At 46.0% G+C, this 20,819-nt stretch overlaps 1 protein-coding gene across 3 annotated transcripts in view; it reads right to left on the reverse strand.

The window, feature by feature from the left end:
* Nucleotides 1–20,485, reverse strand: part of FGFRL1 (fibroblast growth factor receptor like 1) — a 166,912-nt gene extending 146,427 nt beyond the window's left edge. Inside the window, exons 1-2 of one of the 3 annotated variants that reach the window (XM_066185336.1) lie at nucleotides 20,071–20,485; nucleotides 18,883–18,992 (exon numbers count right to left, since the gene is read on the reverse strand). In XM_066185336.1, the coding sequence (XP_066041433.1) occupies nucleotides 18,883–18,943 (61 nt within the window). In that variant the 5' untranslated portion in view covers nucleotides 18,944–18,992; nucleotides 20,071–20,485. Of the gene's footprint in view, nucleotides 1–18,882; nucleotides 18,993–19,369; nucleotides 19,479–19,707; nucleotides 19,788–20,070 lie in introns of those variants that run through there. The other 2 variants (XM_066185338.1, XM_066185337.1) reach the window with 2 other exon arrangements.
* Nucleotides 20,486–20,819: the final 334 nt, after the last annotated feature.

The following is a 20,819-nucleotide window of genomic DNA, read 5'->3' on the forward strand; positions in this document are numbered from 1 at the left end:
TGTTTTCAGGGTCACTGTGAAATGATGTTGTTTTCAGCAAGCAGAACTGCCTGAACCTAATTTACTGTACATCCTGTCTGTGCTTCACAATGAAAACACCACACGAGGTTGCAGGTCAGACCTCTGAGCCCCTCCTGCTCGTGATGCTAATTCCTGCACAGTGATGAGAAAGCCCCAAGGGCTATTAATCCTTCCCACTCTGGGGTATAAATTGATCACCAGGAGGAAGGAAAACCACCTCTTCCCTTAAATACATATAGTCTTACACACATAGGAGCAAGGAGCCTGTGTGTGAAGCTTCCACTCGCAACTGCTTTGCTGACAGTGACCAAAACATTTCATAGGAACATCCTTGGCTGTTTAACTGCAATGTGTCCTCAGGCACACCTGGCAGGGAGGAGCTGGGGGCTCTGGAAAAGAGTGGCTGAGGATATTAAGCAGCTATGGAGTGAGATAGAGCTTATCCAGCTCTAAAAACTCATTGGGGGAAAAAAAGCTCCGTGGGGACTTGCTTGTGATTTTCCTGTAGGCTTTTATTACTGGCACTGCCTGCAGATATGCATGAGCTATATATGACTATGGCAGCATCACCATTAGCTATCCCAGGAACTTAAATATGGCCAGGACTCAGCTCTTGGGCACATCTAAACTGAGATGTAAAACTCCCATTACCATCTCCAGGGAGATGGTCAATGCCTTACTGACCAACATCCCCATCAGCTTTGGGGGCAGCTCAGACAACGACACATAAATGATTTTACCCATGAGATGAACATTTCTCATGGTGCCTTGGCCTCAGGCAGCAGGACAGCATTCCCATGCCTGGTGGGGTGAACCCCATGGAGAGCACAAAGGGGTCCCCTGGAGCCCCTTCCCTGCTTGTACCCACCCTCCTCACACTCGCCAGTGGTGCAGAGGCTCCCTGCCCACCCACAGACTCAATGCACCAGCACAGCTGGATCAGAAAATCATCTGCAGACCTGCAGATGCAATGGTATTAGTTCTACCTGAGCAGGAGCACAGGGAGGGAGCCAAGCCCATGGGTTCCTCTGGACTGCCCTGATGCTCCTTGCAGGCAGAAGGCAGCATGAGAGTGGAGGCAGCGAGGGGAGCCCTGTGGGCAGGCAGGAGTTTTCAGAAACGCTTTTTCATTCTCACTAAATCCTCTATCCAAACCTTTCCCTTTTGCTAAAAGTCTTTGCAAACACTAGCAAAACCTTTCCCGTTAATCTTTCTCCATCTCGCTAAAACAACACAGACTGTCTGTCTCCAGGGAAGGCTGTCACAGGATATGGGGGAGGAATCTATCATTTGTAATGTACGGAAATATAACTTACATATATCAAAGGCATTTGCTGCAAAAAAAAAACAAATACGCAGCAGAGATTGGGAGGCCAAACCCTCATTGCCTTCAAGCTACTGTGCTTAGCAATCGTGTGAGCAACAGCCTGAGCAAACCCAATTAATTTGATTTGTAGATTGCACAGATTAGCAATTGTGTTCCAGTGGTAAATCCCACAAGGAGCCCCTCTTGCTTACGTTTCTGTACAGCTCCTCATTTGTTACCCAAATATTTAAAGGCACCTATCTAAATCCCTTCCATTTATTTACTGCCAGTTATGCAGCCCTGGCTTTCAACAGCACCTTCCAACCAGGATCTCTTGAGATCTCTGCAAATTTTAGTTCTAAAAATCCTCCAGTGTCCATGTCAGGAACATAAGCAAAAACCTTGACCCTGAGGCACTGAGTGGCTCAACAGAGCTGTTTACAGACAGTCTGGAAAACAACTGAACTGTCTGTAGGACACTATTTCTGATGGGCCTCACTGTAAACCACCAGCCAGGCCAGGGCTTCTGCACCCTCCAACACCTCTGGCTTGATCCAAACTTAACATTCAATGGGTTCAGATTCAAACGTGAGACCCTTTGCATGATAACAACCCAAAAGAGGGCCATCTAAGCAAAAAACAAAACACCTCAGTCTGAAAAATATTGTATGACCTACTGTTAGAATGAAAATTATTATTTCAGCTTTATGAGCAGCTATCTCTAAAGTAAAAGTGCATGATGAAGAAGCATATAGTCAAAGCTGCATGAGATTCTAGTAATGTTTGTTTAAAGCCTGAGATGTCCTTTAAAATGAGGTCTGTGAAGCTGGAAAAAAAACCAAAACAAAACAAACAAACCAGTGACGACAGAGGGGTAGGGAAAGCTTTTTTCCTAGTTTTTTAGTACTGTATCTACTAAAGAAACATGTTCTGCTGATTAAAATAAGAAAAGCAAGATTCTACTGATATTGATTGGATTTCAGTATTTCTAAAAACACGAGTACTTCATAAATACACTGAAATATTCTGTCATCGCCAGACAGAACATGCCGGTTTTCTATAAATACAGACATCTGGCAGTGGTTTCTTCTACTGCTATAGATCTCTGGTGTGAAGAACGCTATTTTGTAAGCAAATGCACATTGGAAATTAATTTCATATGCGACAGGTTACATTAAAGAGCAAGAAAGATTTGCTGGGCAGAAGCACGTAACAAAACCAGTGTTCCCATAGCGCTCCTGACCCTCTCTATGAGGTTGCCTTCACAGCACTGTAGGCAGAAAATATGTTCCTCCAAGCAGTGCTGTGAAGCTTAATTAAAGCATGCCCACAAATTGCACTGAAATTTCAAACGGGGACTTAGTTTGGCGTTGTATTTCCAGCCATGGTGAAACACCACTGACAAAATGATGAATATTAAATATCAGCGAGTAACAGCCTGCTTGGTACAAACCACCCGAGGGCTACCACAGGCAACAGCCAGGTATATAAAATACAGTGCTGTAAGGCTATGCCATGACTTTTAGTCTTTCCTTTTTTTTTTTTTTTTTTAATAGGATTTCCAGTCATATCTGTGCCCTAATCTGACCCATGGTACAATCATCCACAGAGTTGCATCAGACAGAGGGCAAGATATTAGGAAGAAAATTTTTCCTGTGAGGTTAGTGAAGCACTGGAACAGATTGCCCCATAACTGGAAGTGTTCAAGGTCAAGTTGAAAGGGCAGCCTTGTGAAAGGCATCTCTGCCCATGGCCGGGGGTTGGAACAAGATGATTTTAAGGAGTCCTCCAACCCACTCCAGTCTAGGATTTCATGATTCAACAAAACTGGGGACACACGGGGTCATTAAAAAGAGTTGAGCGGGGGGGAACACCTCACTTCACTAAGGGCTCACCTGGGCTAAAAATGGACCCTAATATCTCACTCTAAGGGTGACAGAAGACATCTCTGTGCAAGGGCATGGGCTATGTTTTCTATCCACATCTACTTTGCTCTCCAAACTCCCTATTACAAAGTCATTAGCCTCAGCAGATAGATCAATTTCTGACTGGAAAATTTTCCCTTCTGGTTAACATAAGCCAAGCATAAACACTCCCTCAGAGGTTAACAAAAGCCAGCAGCCCAAACAGGGACAACTCTGCAAGAAAAGGCGAGTGGGAGTCAGGGGGAAGTTGAAAAGAAAATTAATCACAGGTTTTCCTACACCTTAACACATTCCTGCCAGTGATCAGGCATTTAGAGTGACTCTGTATTGCTCCTCACCTCCTTTCAACCCTGTTTGGGGGGAATATTTTCCAAGTGGAGACATCAAAACAACAGATCCCAGAGCCACCCTCGGCATCCAGCCCCCACTGCCCACCTTCTCCACTCCCTTCAGTAAACACCACTAATTCCCCAGCTCCATCAGACCTTTTTTTTTTTCCTTCCAAATCAACCTAAAAGCATTTTGGTAGCAAAGACAAAAAGAAAAGCAGAGGAGACCCACTAAACCCTAAGTCTCCAGACAGCTCTCAGCGTCTGTCAAATGCTTGCTAAAAAATCCAAATAAAGACAAACCCAAGCAGCCTTGATACCTTGTGTTATCTCTGCAGGCTGGCTGCTGCCTTATCAGCTCTGACAGAACCCAGCATTTAAGAAACATTCAGCAGTCTTTGGGTGGAAGCTAGTTCCTGAAAAAAACATGCAGCCAAATTGCTGGAAGTTGGTACAAGAGGAGAGGGTGAGTGGGTAAGAGACGGCCTGAAAGCCCCCACTGTCATCTTGCCGTTCCCTCTCAGGAAATATGCTGCCATGTAAGACTTTTAATTATTTGTTCATAATTCACTCCTCACATTTCACACCCACTGCACAGGCCAAGAGCTACAAGGGTGAACAATGGCTCAAAATGCTGCTTGCTCACACTAGGAATGAGAATGGAATGGAATTAGGATAGAATCCAGGCAAAGCCAGCAGCTCTTCATACCAGGTTTTCAAGCTCATCAGAAATGGATGAAGACCATCTGATCATGACCAACACCGGTCTTAAGTGCCCCTGTCCTGATGGGGAGGATAAAGATGCTTTGTCCTCATCTTCACTTACAAAAAAGATGCCCTTTTTGGAAAAAGCCTCTGTGGAAGAATTTGGATGTTAAGGAGCACTTCTTTCATAAAAAGCAAAAGCTCTGTTTGCTCTCACACGTACCTCACCGTGCACTGTCCCTTGCGGTAGCCACCTCACACAGGAGTTGGACTTTTCCTATGCAAAGGCGTGAAGGACCTGCTCTTGAAAAAGTTGTAAAATAGTTATAAAACACCTTTGCTTGACATTAATTGATGGGTAGAACAAGTTAGCAAGAGAAGAGCTGTCTCAAGGCCAAGGGCTGCTTTTCAGAGTCTCATTTGTAACGTGACAGAGGGAACAGCTGGGGAAAGGAATCAGCCTCTTGTCAACCCCAGAGGGAAGGACAGAGACAGACATTCCCTGGGGAGCTGCCCGAACATTATAAGCTCTTCTGATAGAGGGTGCATGGCTTTCTGCCTCAGACCTGACCCTTTCTGCCCTAGAGAATCCTAACAAGTCTTCCTCAACAGCTAGCAAAACCTGAAGTGACACAGCTGGGCTCCCAAAATGACCCTGTATTTTATTTTCAAGTTCTGCCCAAGATAACACTGCAGGGGAGGTAGAGGAACAAAGCAAAGGGAACTGCAAGAGTGGAAGGTCCTCAGCAAGTATTTCTTTAAATACAAGCAATCTCCAGGTGTTTGAAGTATGTGCCTAAGCACTTGGAAAAATGGTGTCTGAGAACAGAGACTTCTCTAGTTGCAAAAGTGCATTGAAATCCTTGGGTTTGGACCTCCCCTTGTGTGCCTCCAGTGCTACACAGGTTTCAGTGGATCCAAACTGGGATGAGTTCAAATAAATGTGTCATGCACTATTTTCCATGTTTTATTTGACTTTAATTACTTCTTAACAGTACTGTTGTTTGAAAAAAAAATCTTTCTCAATTGAGGGTGTTGGTTCTGCCTAGGGCTGCTTGGCCCTTTTCCACTGAAATGCCCTTTCAACAACTACCAGAAGCTTTTGCAAGGAAAATGAAATCTTTTGGAAGGTCTCTTTTTCTGTGACTGTGTGAAAATTTGCCTCTCTCAACTCTCTTTCCTTCTCCCAGATTTTAGGCTGGTTGCTCTTTCCACCTCTCTAGAAGGTGGAAACCCATGGTGGGCTCCAGCAGAATGTGGAGCAACACTTGGGAGCAGTCAGACCTTGCTGGTAGCATAGATGATGACGAGGATAATAATAACAGTAATAACGCTTGAATAATCTGTGTAATTTTTTTTTTCTTTCCAGGACTTTTGATGCTTGTTTCCATAAAAAATAAGCGTGGTGTAATGCCATCTCTCCCTGAAGTCAGTGACGCCTTGTGCCCAGCAGAGATGGGGCAACTGACCTTGCAGTTCACATACAGGAACCACGGCGGGTGTTCAGTGCAAGGCTCCAGCCTCTGCATGAATAAATGTTTGCATCTGTTTCACCTTGAGTTTCACTGAAACAAGGTTTGGGAACAGAATTGTTGGCCTGGTGGGTCTGTATTGTAGCAGCAGCAAGAAATCCTTATCAGGGCAACACCTGCTTTGTACAGGGTGCAAAGGTACCTCACCATTCTGAGGGGTACACGGTAAATGAAACTAAGCTGACCAACGGGTCTGGTTTTGGAGGGGCCCTTTGTCAGAGTAAAACAAAGCCTCTATCCAAAGAGCTATTGCATTTAACACTGCAGCTGTCTGTTCTTCGTTCTGAGTTTGACAGCCCTTACCACAATGACAGTGCTTTGGTGCAATGAGGACTTCAAGGCACTAACCCCAATCTAAAAAAGGAAAAAAAAAAACCAAAAATAAAATCCCACCAGCTATAATAACAACCTTGCCTTATGTTGTGTTCATCGTACCAACCAAAACCACTGCTCGCTTGCTGACCTGCTCTCCAAGAGCAGTATTAAATATCTCAGATGATGCAGTCCTCCTCAAGCTCTACCTTAATATCTGTTTTGTAAATACCCTCTAACACATGCCACAGACAGAAGGCCCTGAGTCAGTTTTAACACTGGGTTAATTACAGCAGAAAACCTGTTCAATTACTTTGTAGCATTTTTCATCTTCCTCAGACAAGTTATTGGGTTTGCAGTTTGGGGTTATTTTGCACTTTATAGTATCTGCCTTACTCTTGCAGAGGTTAAAGGGAAAGCGCCTGTAAGTACACAAAAAAAAAAAGATCCAAATCAAAATGCCATTAAAATTCATTCAAGGTTATTCCTCACTGCTGTTATTTCAGTTAGTGTCTAATAACTAAGCTGTTCCTTTTTTTTTTCTTTCAAACACTTGTCTCAGTGAAAGTCTGATGCTGTTTTTCCTTCTGGAGAACGAAACCCCAGAGATGTATTTTCAACCTCCCAGCTCAGTGTTTCCCAGATATTTTGAATCAGGGACTGTTGCCAAGATTCACATTTCCCCCAGATCACCACACACCCTCACACTCTCAGCTTAAAACCATCACAGATCCAGGGAAGGACCCTGGAGTGGTTCTTACTGCATTGTTCCTGCTGTCCTTCTTGCAGTCCATGAGCCAGTTTGGGAACCTGCACTTGTCCCTCTTGCACTGCCCAAGGGGAACCCATTGTCCAGGTATGAGAAGGTTTGGCAGATTTTAAAGCATATTTCAGAAAAAAAAAATCTTTTTCTTTCAATTGGTAGAGTTATTGAGTACCAGGTTCTGATTTTCACCCCTGTACCCGAGTTTAGTCGTCCAAGGCAGAGTAACCCCAGCAGCCTTCGTATGGATACTGATACATGCACCAGGATGTTTCCCTCTTTACAAAAAACTGGATTAAGAGGCAAAAGCCACAGTTTCTCCCGCATGCTGGGTCATATTTCAGAAAGTTAGACATGTGTCAATCACCCCTGGACAGACCTCCTGCACCACGTCTCACTGGCCAACATAAACAGCCCCTTCCAGAAATCCCCTGAAAGTGTTGTTGATGCAGACCTGCAGTGTTACCTGTTAAGCCAGCTGGCTCTGGTACTCTCCCTGGAAAAATTTTTTCACCCAAAGGGAGTATTTTGCCCAAGTTGTTTTCTCTGCCTTATTTTTGCAACCTGCTGAAGCAGTGTCAGTAGTCAGAAGTTTTGTAGAGACAAAGCCAAGCTTGAGGAGAAACTTCTGGGTGACATCCCACATTCACCTTGGCTCCAGCGTGGAGACACACTGTGTCTGGACCAGAGGGAACATCTGGTCACTAGTAGCACTGGCTGCAGCCACCTTTGCTGCCCACTGTGCTTCTCATGGAGCAGCTCCTTCCTTGCAGCAGGCAATGCCATAGGCAGGCCAGCAAATGCTGACAGAACTAACTTGCCATTTTCCATTTCTTCAAAATGATCCTTCTGCCTCAGAAGACAAAAGCAGAGACAGAGGAAGGAAGGTATCACCCATTTCCTATAAAGTACTCCAAATTTCAAGGGATCATTGAGACAAACAGAAAATTCTCATGACGCAGAGTGTGACAGATGCAATCTCCCAGTGCAGAACGTCCAGCCATGCACTACCCCTGAGCTGAACTAAGAGACAAATATGACCTTTCAGTCCTCACATCCACTGCCCCCAGGCTATGTTATATTTTGTCCTGTGGACCTTGATGCATTTAAGATTCCAAAAGAGTCATTTTTATAAACGTTCCCATAAATATCCAGTCTTTCAAAGTATGAAGCCATCCTGCCATAACTGAGAACGGAAGAAAGGAGTTGCTGCATGTGGAGACACTGCAATATTCCACAAGCCCAGCCCATGCTCCTCTAAGAATTTAAACCATCACATTTTTTTTCCTGGTTGGCTTCCTGCCCAAGTTTCTTCCCCAAAACATCCACAGCAAGGTCAGAGGAGTTCTCCCCCTGGCACAAGGGAGTTACCAGGCTGGGAGCAAAGGAGGACAAGGACAGGCCAGTGATGGGGTCAAGTTCAGTCATCTTCAGCTGCCATGAAATCACACCTGAGAAGGATTTACTGCCAGGATCTGAGCGGCTGCAGTCAGGCAAAGGAAGGGGGCTCCTATTTGTGCATCTAATGACCCAACTTAGCAGGACAGAAACCAAGTGCTTGACCTTTCTCAACATCATGTGAAGCAAATGCTCCATATGACACGGCTCCAGCATTATCAACCAGGCACAGGTGCATGACTGCAATTAGAAATGACCGGCATTTCACACATAACAGCACCTTTCAACCCAACTCAGCCCATCCAAAAACACTCTGAGACTCAATTACCATTTTCTTCCCACCCAGCCTCCCCAGCTCCCTTGCCAACTCGAGCAGCACCAAATAACTCCCCATGAAGTCTCACAGCTGTTATTTGAAAATTAAATTGGAAGTCACAACACCTCGCTGCACGCTGGTCGATCTCACACTTGGCATTTGGTTTATCCCGACACCATTCCTCACCCCCACCCCTAAACCAACTTCCGCGGAGAACAATGCTGCCGGTCTGTGTCCACAACAGATTTATTCCTCGCTTTCCAGCAGCTCAAAATGTCCACATCTTCAAGGGGCAGTAGCTGCTCGAAGCAAAGGGTTCCTTCTGGTCTGTGGAAAGAAAAGGCTGCCCTCTATAATCAGGGTATTGTTCTCCCTAAATGGAGCCAGACTCTGTAAACACGCTCCTCTGCACGGCGCTGGGAGGGCGAATGCCAGCGTGTGTATACATACATGCAGAGAATGTGTCTTGTTCTAAACAACAGTGAATTATGTTAATTCATTTCCTCTGCCTAAACAGTGTTAATATGCTTCGGGAAAGGAGGAGGAAAAAGTAAACAAGAGTCTGTTACAAAAAGGTGAGGGGGAGAGGTAACCAAATAACTCCACCAAATGTCTCCTCTGGGGAAGGACATTCACGTTACAGCTCAGACAAGCTTCACACAGCCCGCCCTCTGTCCTGCTGCAGGTGGAAATGTAACAGCAACAATTTCTTTCTTTTCTTTCATAGGGTTTCAGCCTGTTTTCACGAGTTCAGTCTTATGAAATGGGAAATGAGCCCCCACCAGTGGCCCTGATCCACAGCGACTGCATCCCTGGGGGCTTTGCACTGCATGTGATGTGAGTGCTCTGGTGACCAAAGCCACCACGAATACTCAGAGCCTATTTGTGATTTTTCTAACAGGAAAATAATTTCACTAAGCAAACTGCCATGCTTTGACTCAAAACCCTGATTAGCACAGTTTGAAAACAGGGCAGCATACTGTTCTGGGAATTAACTTGCTTGACCCCTAGTCTATAATGGCACTCAAATAATCTGTGAGTCAGACCAAGTTGAAAAACTCTTGGAAGACCACACTGAAAGAATTTACTGGATTTATTGGATTTTCTAGGATAAAAGAAAAATAAGCTCGGAACTCCACTTAGTCTGTGGCCTTCAGAGAGACAAGCTTTTTCTCCTGACAGTATCTAGAAGAGGAAGACTGCCTATGCTGAGCAGCACTTTTTGAGTCTCTCTTTAATGTACTAGAAACTTTCAATAAATAGTCATAGATATTATAAATGTGCAGGTCTATTGCTATGATTACTTTTGAGTAGCACCTTGCAGTACCTTTCTTCTTTGGTATTGATGGTAAAGTAAGGGATAGATTTCTAACCCTGTGAATCTACAATCCTCCTCCAAAAAGGAATACTCAGCAGGAGGAGAGCCCTGAATTTAACTTCAGTTTAAATATCCAGAAGCTGCTTTACCAGTTGCATACAAGGACTACTAGTCTGGTGGTTCCAGTGAATTTCCAGGGACAAGAGTAAACCTGTGTACATCACCATCACAAAATACTGCTTGAAATCCTCCAAATCCTCTGGCCTACTCCTGTTTGAGTAGGCAGGAAATCAGGAAAAGCACTCTGCCTTAGGAATACAAGCAGGACTTTGCTCTGGTCTAGATAAAACACTGATCCATCCCCACCTTGGGGTTTCTGCAGCTCCTGAGCAAATTGCTCTTACCAGCCTCTAGTACTTCTTTGTGCCTCCTTGTATCCCAGAAACAATAGCTGTGTGTGTGCTCAGAAGTGACAAACAACTTCAGAGGACAAATCCAGCAATTAGCAACCAACTGTCCAAAGCCAGTCCCCTTCTTATGCAAATATCTCCCTAACAGGTTTATGATTCCTTGTCAATCAAACAAGGCAAGGTTGTGTTTACCTGCTTACTGTCCTGGCCATGATTAAGTTGAAAGTTTCACTCTCATTAGCTCTTAATGAAATTAGCTCTGGCAATACTGCATTTCTGATTGGTTGGGAGTAGCAGGGAGGAGGAAAGATACTCATCAGCTCTGATCTGTTATTCTAGTTTTATATTAACTATTGCAGATCATGATGAACCCTCCCATGGCCTGGTGCCACCCCACACAGAACTGAAACTCAGCCTGGTCTTACAAGGCTCCAGTTTCTGCTCTCTGTCTGGATTATATATTTAAATCCTACTCACACCTACTCAGCCACAACTCACTGAACCTAAAGGGGCTATCACCTTTGTAATCCAACCCTGAACATTAAATTATGAAATGACTTATCAGAGCATGGAGCCTGATCTCCATATGCTGGAGGAGCTATCAACTCCTCCCCAGTTTTTCCATTTCAAACTGCCCAAAAATACACTAAACACTTCCCAATATTACTCATCTGGGTAAAGAGACACTGTTATTGCCACCAAAATGTTGTGTTAGTCTGCAGAAGAGCAGGGAAGATTTAGATTCATCCAGAAGGTGGGCAAGGTGGCTCACAGCACCATCACTCTGAAGGGTATCCACACCCTGCAGGAGTTAGAGCCACCAGTTTAACACTGACAGGTCAGTGATAAACAAGCATTCTTCCTTCCACAGGGAGTCTGGAGTGTCTCTGGGGAGATATTCCACAATGTTCAGACCTTCAACTTGTTACTCATTAACCCTTCCATCCTTGACACGCAGTTCATACACCTGTAGCTCATCTGGCACTTGCCATTCCTTAATCAGCAGTTACAGATCTGTTACAATCTGTGTTAACAGATCTGAGAACAACCACCAAGGAAAAAAACTTCCTCTGTTACTCCAACTCACACAAATCTATTAGAGAGGAAGGAGGAGGGAAAGAAACCTGTTCACAGTGCTCCAGCATCCACAGCAGTCTAACTCCAGTACTTTGGCTTGTGTGGCTTTGAGAGACTGGTGAGTCCAAACAGCTTTCCCTTTTCCCTCCTTTGTGGTTGATTTAGCATCACCCCGTCCACTTCTGTCTAGACCAAAGAGATTAAAATCCATACAAAGCAACAGTAAAAGAGTAGCTAGCACAATGAAAGCACCCCTTTTATATTACAAGGCTTTTACTCAGAGTCATATATTGGTCAAAAGCCAATCAAGTCTCACACCTGTACATGGGGGCACCTGGGAGGACGCAGGAGATGAGAGAACTACAGCACAGACTTGGAAAAGCTGTATCCCAACATGCCCTCCAGAGCCACACACTGCCTGCTCAAGATCCTCTCCCAGGTACCAGCAGGCCTCAAGAACAGGGGTACACTAACTAATCTGGACTAAATTTTCTCTTGGAGGTTGGCTAATGCATTTCCCTCCATGTTCCTCTCCAGCTTCTTCCCTCTCCCAGTATCCTGGGCAGAACCAACAAGCCCAAAGTTACCACAGAGATGTTGTGCCAGTCCACACTAATACCTAACTCTTAAGGTCATCAGTTCAGGGGCTGTGTGGAGCAAACACAGCAAGGAGAATACAAATTTTTAAAAATGCCTACTGTACAAATAAGGTCCACATTTCCCTATTTGTCTGCTGTTCATGTTTTTATCTGACAGGCACAAATACTGACGGCCCCTAAAATACCCATCCAAGTCAATGCCACCCAAGTGGCATACGGGGCATGACACCTCTTGCATTACTCACTTGACAGGATACCCAAGAGTGTGTGAATCGCTCATGAAATAAATTTACCACATATAGGAAGAAATTATTTTGTTTCCATCAAGCTGGAAACCACTTGTAGAGAAGCTGAGCACAGAGGTGCAGCCATCCTGAGAAACATTAACCTGCTCCAAGGAGCCTCTGTTCCCAATTTACATTTTTCTTCTTTCCTTAGTGAAGCTCAAAATTAAGTTTGAACACTTAATGGAAGAAGTAGCCTGGAGTTATTGGCTGAATTTCTTCATGAATTGGAGTGGCTGGGATGAAATAACAATGTCAGGATCCTTGCAGCACTGCAGGATGCTGTGTTTCTGCTGTGATACAAAGGGGACGCTGAGTAATCAGAGCAACCCACCAAACTCCACACAGCCTAGGTTTATTTGACTGGGAGGTGAGGGGGGAGGGGGGGAAATCAGAGATGGGAATGGATTCGGCAACAAACAGCATACACTCATTTAATAACACTTAGGCAAGTCTTCAGCCCCTTCACACCCAAAACACTGCCCACAGGCTGGGTCTCTGTCTCTGGGGATACACCTCTCTGCAGCAACCCAAAGTTTAACCACTGAATTTCCAAATCATTTTCAGCCCCAGCAGTGCATGCGCCACCCACCACCCAGAGCTGGCAGACAGTGGCAGCAAAATGTGCTTTTCTACAATAAAAAAATGTGAGTCCAAGCCATGCAGTCAAGCAGGCAAGTGGCACACATAGCCCACATCCCCTCTGCTGTCACACGAGGTGGGTATCACAGACAACCTGAGTAAGTCATTCTACAGGGATGGATCCAAAGCCTATGGGAGCGAGTAGGAGTCACAGCACCAACACTCACAGGCTTTGAATCAGGTCCTAACCTGTCACAACTGGCATGGGCTGCATCTGCCTATCTCACATGACATCGGGACAGCACAATCAGATTAATCAAGCTTGCTTTTGGAAATATTTTCCTTTACCATAGTATCACAGTTGCTATGAAAGAGCAGCAGACTGAATAGACTTGCATCAGACAGAGGTCTTTGCAACTTCTGCATTCACCCTGGCTCCACTCTCAAAAAGTCCCTTATATGACCAAAAATGTTTCACCTTATTGCAGAAGATTAGAACAGATGAACACAGCTAAATAGGTACGATGGCATTATTATTAGAGAAAGCTCAAAGTAAAAGCTGATTACAGAGAACAAGACAAGGAATAGAAATCCAAATTAAATGTTCCAAACAATATCAAATGCATTTTAGCTTGAGCAGCCCACCAGAAAACACAGAAAGAGGTCAGATGAAAGACAAATTACTTGAAACAAGACAAAATGAGGAGGGTAACAAAAGAAATGTGAGAAAAGAGCATTTCCACCAACTCCTGTAATGCTGGGATACATTTGCACAGATCCTTTTGGCAGCATGGTTTTACAAGTCACTGCAGACACAAGTAGAGCTTCACATCTTAGGAAAATCAGCTGCATCAGTTCAAATCTCACTGAATAAAGCTACGACTAAAGGTTGTTGGTGTTTTGGGTTTTTTTTAATTCAACCTAGGCACAAGAGGATCTCTACATTGTTATTTTCCTCTTTTTAGAGGAAAATAATAGTGGAAAATAAAAATTTAGTGGAAATTTTTATCTCTTCCAGTAATTAATCCAAGAATGCACAGGCAGACTCTATTGCACTCACACTATTCCATTACGAGTTTTCTGTGCCCAGATGAATCAGCATCACTTAGGGTAAGACAGACAGTCAAAAAGCAATTATCAGAGAGGATATTGGAAAAGATCAGCTCTAGCAGCCAATTCATGTCAAATGAAAAACTTCAGCTTTAGTTAATAAACTGGCACCAATGGCCACAAATCTTGAAAAGAGTTCCTACTTGCTAGGAAGTGTCAGTTCTTTTTCAATTTAGATTTATATTATTTTTCTGAAAAAAAAACACTTTCCAGTAGTATCTCAAGCACCACCTCATGGCACATGAAAGTTGCTTCTGTGGCTAAGACTCAGGCTTTGGAGTCCAGCCTTTGCTGTGTGCAAATTCATCCCAGAAAAGACACATTTTTATTTGCTGCTTTCGTCTTTTAATGAAGGTCAAAGAAACATATGGACTTGGAAAACAGTTATAAAAACTTTAGGGAAAATCTAGATGTATTTGAGCAATTTGTTGAGTTTTGTAATATTCCTAATTAAAAACAAATAAAATCAACCCTAATTTTCCAGTATGACGCACACTGAATTTTATGTTTAAACTCAGCCACAATTTAAAGCAACCGACAGCCTCAGAAGAAGGGAGGAACCAGCATTTAAAAAAATATCCAGGATTTTCTTAGATCGTCATGTTGACTCTAGGTACAAGTCATGCTGACAGATTATTCATGAGCAAGTTCCCCAAGAGCAAGATCCAAAAAATGCCCCAAACTTCACCAGAAGATGTGCTGTGACTTCCATAAAATCTGAATCAGGCTGTTAGATCTGAACATGCTTCTCTTTCACAAGCGAGGAATTACCTAATCAGTCTATCTGGTAACAACCACTCAACAAGAATAAAGGTGCAAAACAGAAGCCAATAACCATCTCTCTCCCATTACCATTATTTATCTTCTCTGTGCTTACTGAAGGACTCTTCTTATAAAACCCAAAGTTCACTCTTATAAACCCCAAAGCTGCAGAATGGGAATTCTGTTCATCAGAAGAAAGAACTCAACTTCCAAGAAATAAAAAAAAAATCTCTAGCATCCTATTCCCTTTTCTTCAATATTAAGAGAAACCAAAATGGCACATAACATCATTTCTGCATGAAACCATTGAATTTTGAGGCAGTCCAATCAGCAAATTCCCTGTAAAGCAAACACCAAGCAGGTTTGCAAGCCAAGGTCGCACAGAGAAGTGCCAGAACAGAAAGCAATTAAGGTCCCGTTCTTCCCCTCCCTACGCAATGCACCGAAAATGAAATCAACATCCAAACTAATTAGTTTCCAGCAGAATATCAGTTTACTTGCTAACAGGAGGGTGGTTACTGCTCTTACCAAAAACTTCTAAACATACCATGCAAAATCTTGCTTAAGCCACGGGACCAAGCCAGGCACATCCCAATGTTACCATATACGGTCACCAACGCGAATATGATGGCAACTTGACAGATTTGGAACAAATATTGCGTTGTCAGTCACTGAGATAACATATGCAGGAAAACATCAGATTGTATTACCTGTGTCCAACCGGAGGTGTGGCATGGCAGGAGCTACATTGCTGCAGGACATAGTCACTAAAGGTTAGTGACCCAAGATGGCATTAATCCCCGCAGAGGAGGGCCAGGGCAGGACACTGAGGACTTTTATGCCCATTATGGGGCTGCTTGGGGAGAGCAGGAATGGAATAACAAGAGGGGTGAGCCGCTGGACCTGCGCTGTTATCCCAGGTTCAGAGCAGACATTATCCATCGCGGCTGGGAACCAGGCTGAAGCGGCCGCCCCACGCCTTGGCTGTCAGCTGGAAGGCACAGTCCCCCTTAGAAAACCACAGCACACAGGTTTTGTTCTCCAAGAGTGGGCTTTGAGAACACAGGTGTTCTAGTCTTCAACCACAAGGGAAAGGAGCTTGGATATCCACCAAAATAGCTCCTGAGGAATATTTTTTTGGTACAGGCTCCCTCCAGGAGATCCTTAGCCTGGAATAAGACTGGCCGCTGAGAGTTATTCCAGACTAAGTTTTTTGGAAGGGTTATTCCAGTGCATTTGCAGGTGTACACAAGCCTCTAATCAAAGTCTTTCAGTTTCAACCCCAAAAGCATTGGTTCAAACACAGCCAGAGCTACCTCACCCCTCATCCCTTCAAACACACACAGTTCTACCACCTGTACCTCTAAAATCAGACCTGCTCTGTTTTGCCTGGATACTTCAAAGGTATTGCCTCTTTCTTAAGAGTTTATCTTGGTTTGCTAAGATATTCCCTTTTTTACAGTGTCTTCTAAATCAGTGATGAGATACATTGGTGGGACAGAGCCAGCAGGCACAGATCCGACCCTGGAAAAAACACCCCTTTTTGCTGGGAGGTGGAAAAAAAACCCTGCCACACAAACCCAATCAGTCATTCCTGCAGGGCCCTTTGCCTTAAAAGGTGTCACCTAAATAAAGATGTAAAAATGATACAACGTAACATTTAATGCAAGATTGCAGCTGAGCATTCAACTGTCAGGAAATATCAAAGCTGGAGCGCGTGGGCAACTTAACTCTGCCCCCTTGTGCAGATGCACCACGGCACAGCCCTTCCCCGAACACGGCCACAGCATTCAGTTGGCTCCAAATTAACGCCCGAATTACAGCATAACCTACTTTTGTCTAAAATGAGTAGAAAAGAAAGACCATCACTTTCCCAAAGAGCCTCCCCAGCCACCTTCCTCACTTGATAGCCAGCCAGCAAGCACCTATTTAACTTTTGATGCCTCGGATCAGGAGGTGCTGGCACACTTCAGGCCACACACGTCTAATCTAAGTCAGGACACAGATATTAAATGCTGTTTGACCAAAACAAAGAGCTCTTCTTGCTCCAGAGAAGAGCCTCACGACCTCAGGCTGAGATTTGGCTGAAGGACTGCCTATAAAACCTGAGCGATTGCAGCAGGTAACGTTTACACATCTCCAGCGGCCAAAGACCTCATATGAGGCGTTCAGAAAAACTCCACAGGCACATGAAAAGCCTGGCACATTTTTCCAAGAACCTGAAATTATCCCAGTGTAAACACCTAACAATTGGAGATATTTGTAACAATTGGAGATATTCGTCAGCACAGTTTCAAAGTTCCGAAAAGCGTCCCATTTCTGCTCACAAGTTTGATCTCCCATCTACCTCCTTTATTATCAAAAATGTTCTCCTCCTTAAGGAGGTCTAAAGCAGGACTTAAATGTCAGAATTTTGTCTCTCTTTTCACAGCAATGACTCCTTTTTCTTCTCTACTTTAAATCAGCACATGAATGAATGACATTTTTCATGGGTTTGGCCCTGGCTTTTAACCTCTATTTCTAGACAACTTTAAATAACCAGAACCATCTCTCCATACACTTACAGGATGGGTTTTTTCAGCTCTGAAAAGTGTTCAAATAACCCAGTTACCAATATGATCCTATTAAAGTTATATGAAAAAAACCTTTCCACAGGAAAAATAATGATGTCCTGAAATTACTGCTGGTATTTTCTGTCACTTCTTCACATGACAACAGCCCACAGTGCTTCCCTTTCCGGGGCAATAAGTGTACTAGCAAGACAATTGTAAACCAAATTTAAACAGGGTCAGCCAGTAAAGCAGCCGATACTCAGCTCACATCAGAGACAAGAATCTTTTTGTCTTCTCCTGCCCACTTCAGATCTTTTCCGGAACTCCACCAACTTCTCAGGTCCATTGCAATAATATACATCTATGAAGTCATCTTAATTCATACACTGCTGCCCATCGGCCACAACTTAAACTGAGTCCCCATTGTACGCCTTGCCTGGAATTCAGACTTGCAGGAATTACAGCCTATATACTGTTTTCTTTTTCATTCAGCTTCCAGCCAAATCATTTTATAGTGCTTTTGCCTCCATAAAATATTTGCTTGAGAGGCAATGCCAGGAAGAAAAAAAAGCAGTGCACTAAACCAAACTTGGGTTTTCAGACTAATGCTTCCCCTCTCCTTTCCCACCCTCAACCCCCAAGATTTATTTTTGGCAAGTTACAGCCCAAGTGACAGTGAAGTTTAAACCCTTTAATTCACAACTCCATCACAGCGGATGACTTGAAGGTCTTACAACAATTCATGAAACTCTGAGACTGTTGGGAATTTCAGCTGGAGCAATCTGCATCCTAAAGTTGTACCCCCATTCTCCTGGAACAATGCAGCCCCTACTTTGTGATCAGAGGCAGGGGAGCTGAAAGCCTGGATTCCCGTTCAGGCTTTTTAAGGACAGCACCCACCAAGGTACAATACAGGCAAAAGCACAGGAAGCGCCACCTCTCCTTGCACTCTGATCCCAGCGCTTTGCTAAAAGCACCTTGCCATAAAGAAACTTCTTTTTTCCTACCCCCATCATTCCCAGGTCAATGTATTTCAATTTGCCTCTGGAAGGTAACCTGTTTATTGAAATCTGATCAACCGCTGGAGCCTCAGTAAAATACTGCTCTCGCTGTTGGGAACTGTCATTTGTCTGTCACCAGGGAAGTTAATGGATGTGTTTGTTTAGTTTGTAAGTGGGAATACACAGGGCAGAGGCTGGAGCGGTTAGAGGAGGGGAGAGGTATTTCTGATCCACAGAGGAATGCAGTTGCTTTTCTTTAAAATTGTCTGCGTATTTTTACAGAGGCACAAGAAAAGCCCCTGGAAGTTCACCTGTGCCTAACAGACCTCAGCAAAGTCGCAGTGTCCACGCTCCATCCCAAACGACAGCCCCAAACCACACAGGTAAGGAGGCACCACACGTGGGCATGAGCCTGCAACTCTGTGCAGATAAAAAATGTGCAGGGGAGGAGTCCCTACCCACAGCAACTCCCCTGGGGGGTCCCTCTGGGGGCACGGCGGGTGTTTGTGGAGCACGAGCCCACGGAGCAGAGGGAAGGGAGAGAGCCACAGGGTGATCGTACCAAGCGCAGTCCCCTTACCTCTCGCCGAGTCCGAAAATGCAATTATCCCTGCGAAAAAGAGCGCCAGCTGCAATTCCATTTTGAAAACCAGATCCCGTCGTATCGCACAGGCTACTGTCCTCTCAGACCTGAAGGCAGGAAAAAGGAGAGCAAAACAGTTACTGAGGGGAAAAAACCCCGAATGACGTTCAACTTCGCGGAGTTTTAAATCCTATTGAGAAGACTGACAAGAAGAAACAGCAAATGAAAGAGCAACGTACTTGTAATTCATTCCTTGGTGCTCAGTGAGTAAAACTTTGCCCTCTTCTCTGCTTTGCCCTGATACAAATCAAGAACCCACTGAGGCCAGTAAGCTCCTCTAAGTTTCCATTAATGCATAATTCTTTGGTATCCTGTACAGAACCAGTCTGGAAGGCAAACAAAACGCTAGCAAGTGGCCATAAAACAAGATTTCAGGTTAACAATTTGCGGAGGAACTTGGTGGAAGGGGGAGGAGAAATGTTACCTCTCCCATCAGCAGCCCAGAAAACTTTGTGTTTTTGCTCCAGTGCCCCTCAGCCAGGCTCCGCTCTGGCTACGCGCCTTCCTCCACTCCGAGACTCCTCTGCACAGCGCTGATTCCTCCCCTCTTCTTTCCCCCCGCCACGCTCCCCCCACCCACAGCCCCACTTGTTTCCGTGGGCTCCAGAGGTGCGTCCCAAAGCGCAACCGCACTTAATTACCCAGATTCTTGAAGATGCCTTCGCTGTGATACGCACACCCGGGGAAGATCAGGTTTACATTAATTACACCCTGTTCTCCTCCTAAAACTCTCACTCTCTAAACACTGTCTGGATTCCTCACCCTTGTAAACTCCCCGGTTTAAACACCCCGTGCCCCCAGGACACACAACAACCCGCGTACAGCATCCAGCAAAGCAAACACGGCCGCTCCGCCGCTCGCTCCGCCGTTCTCGGCGGGCAGCGGGGGGCGGCGGGGCTCCCCCGGGGCACAGCGCGGCTCGGGTAACGGGATATTCGCCGCCGGGAACCGGGGTCGCGGAAAGGAGGGACGCGCGGGGGGACACCCGGCTCGATGCCACCTGGTGCTGCCCCGCGCCTCGGGGCTGCGCTGGCGGCTCCCAGCTGTGCACTACGCGGCCCCGGCTGGGTGTCCCGGCCCCGGCGGGGTGTCCCGGCCCGGGGTGGCGGCGCGGGGGACACTTACCTTGGCTGCTGCCGGGCTCTAACACCGCGCGCTGGAGCCCATCCCCGCCGCTCGCCGCCTCATGCCCTCCGCGGCCACGGCGCCCGGCGGGCGCTCCGCCGCCGGCCTCTACCTCATCCCCCCTCCCCGGGGTGGCGGGGGCTGCCTGGGGGTGCCCTCCCCACGGAGCGGCTCTGCCCCTTCACCGGCTTTATAACAACCTCCCCCCTTCGCCCCCGCGGGCGATTTTTTTCCACTCGAGAGTCACGGGCGAGGAGGTCAGGGAAAGGGGGAAACCTTGTAAATTATTTTTTTTCCTGCTTTCCGGGCCGGGCTGAGCGTGTGTGTGCGGGGAGGGACAGCGGGGACCTGCCAGAGCCTCCGGGGCTCCGCGCCGCGGGATGCCCGGTGATGCCGTCCGGCGGCTCGCCCAGCCGGAATCCCGTTTAAGGAGCGAGGGGAGGAGGGGAAAGGGGCTGGGGAAGGGGAGGGGAGGGGGGGGGAGAGCCGGGGAGAGAGAAACCGGCGATAAAGCAACTTTCCCTGCAGGGCTTTGTGGCGGTGGGGGCCGAGCCGCCGCGGAGGGCGGCGCGGGGCCGCCCCGCTCCAAACTTCGCACCAATCCCCGGGAGTCGCCGGCAGCCCCCGCCCTCCGCCGGCCCCGCTCCCTTTAACCCTTTGCGGGCGGCAGCGGCGGCTGCGGAGCGCTCGGTGCGCCGGGAGTGCGTCCCGCAGCCCCCGCCGCGTTCTGGACCCGCCGCGGCCGCCGC

Source organism: Chamaea fasciata, unplaced genomic scaffold (genome assembly GCF_029207755.1).
Source record: "Chamaea fasciata isolate MVZ Bird 193981 ecotype frontalis unplaced genomic scaffold, bChaFas1.0.hap1 SCAF_6, whole genome shotgun sequence".
NCBI classification, from domain to species: Eukaryota; Metazoa; Chordata; class Aves; order Passeriformes; family Sylviidae; genus Chamaea; species Chamaea fasciata.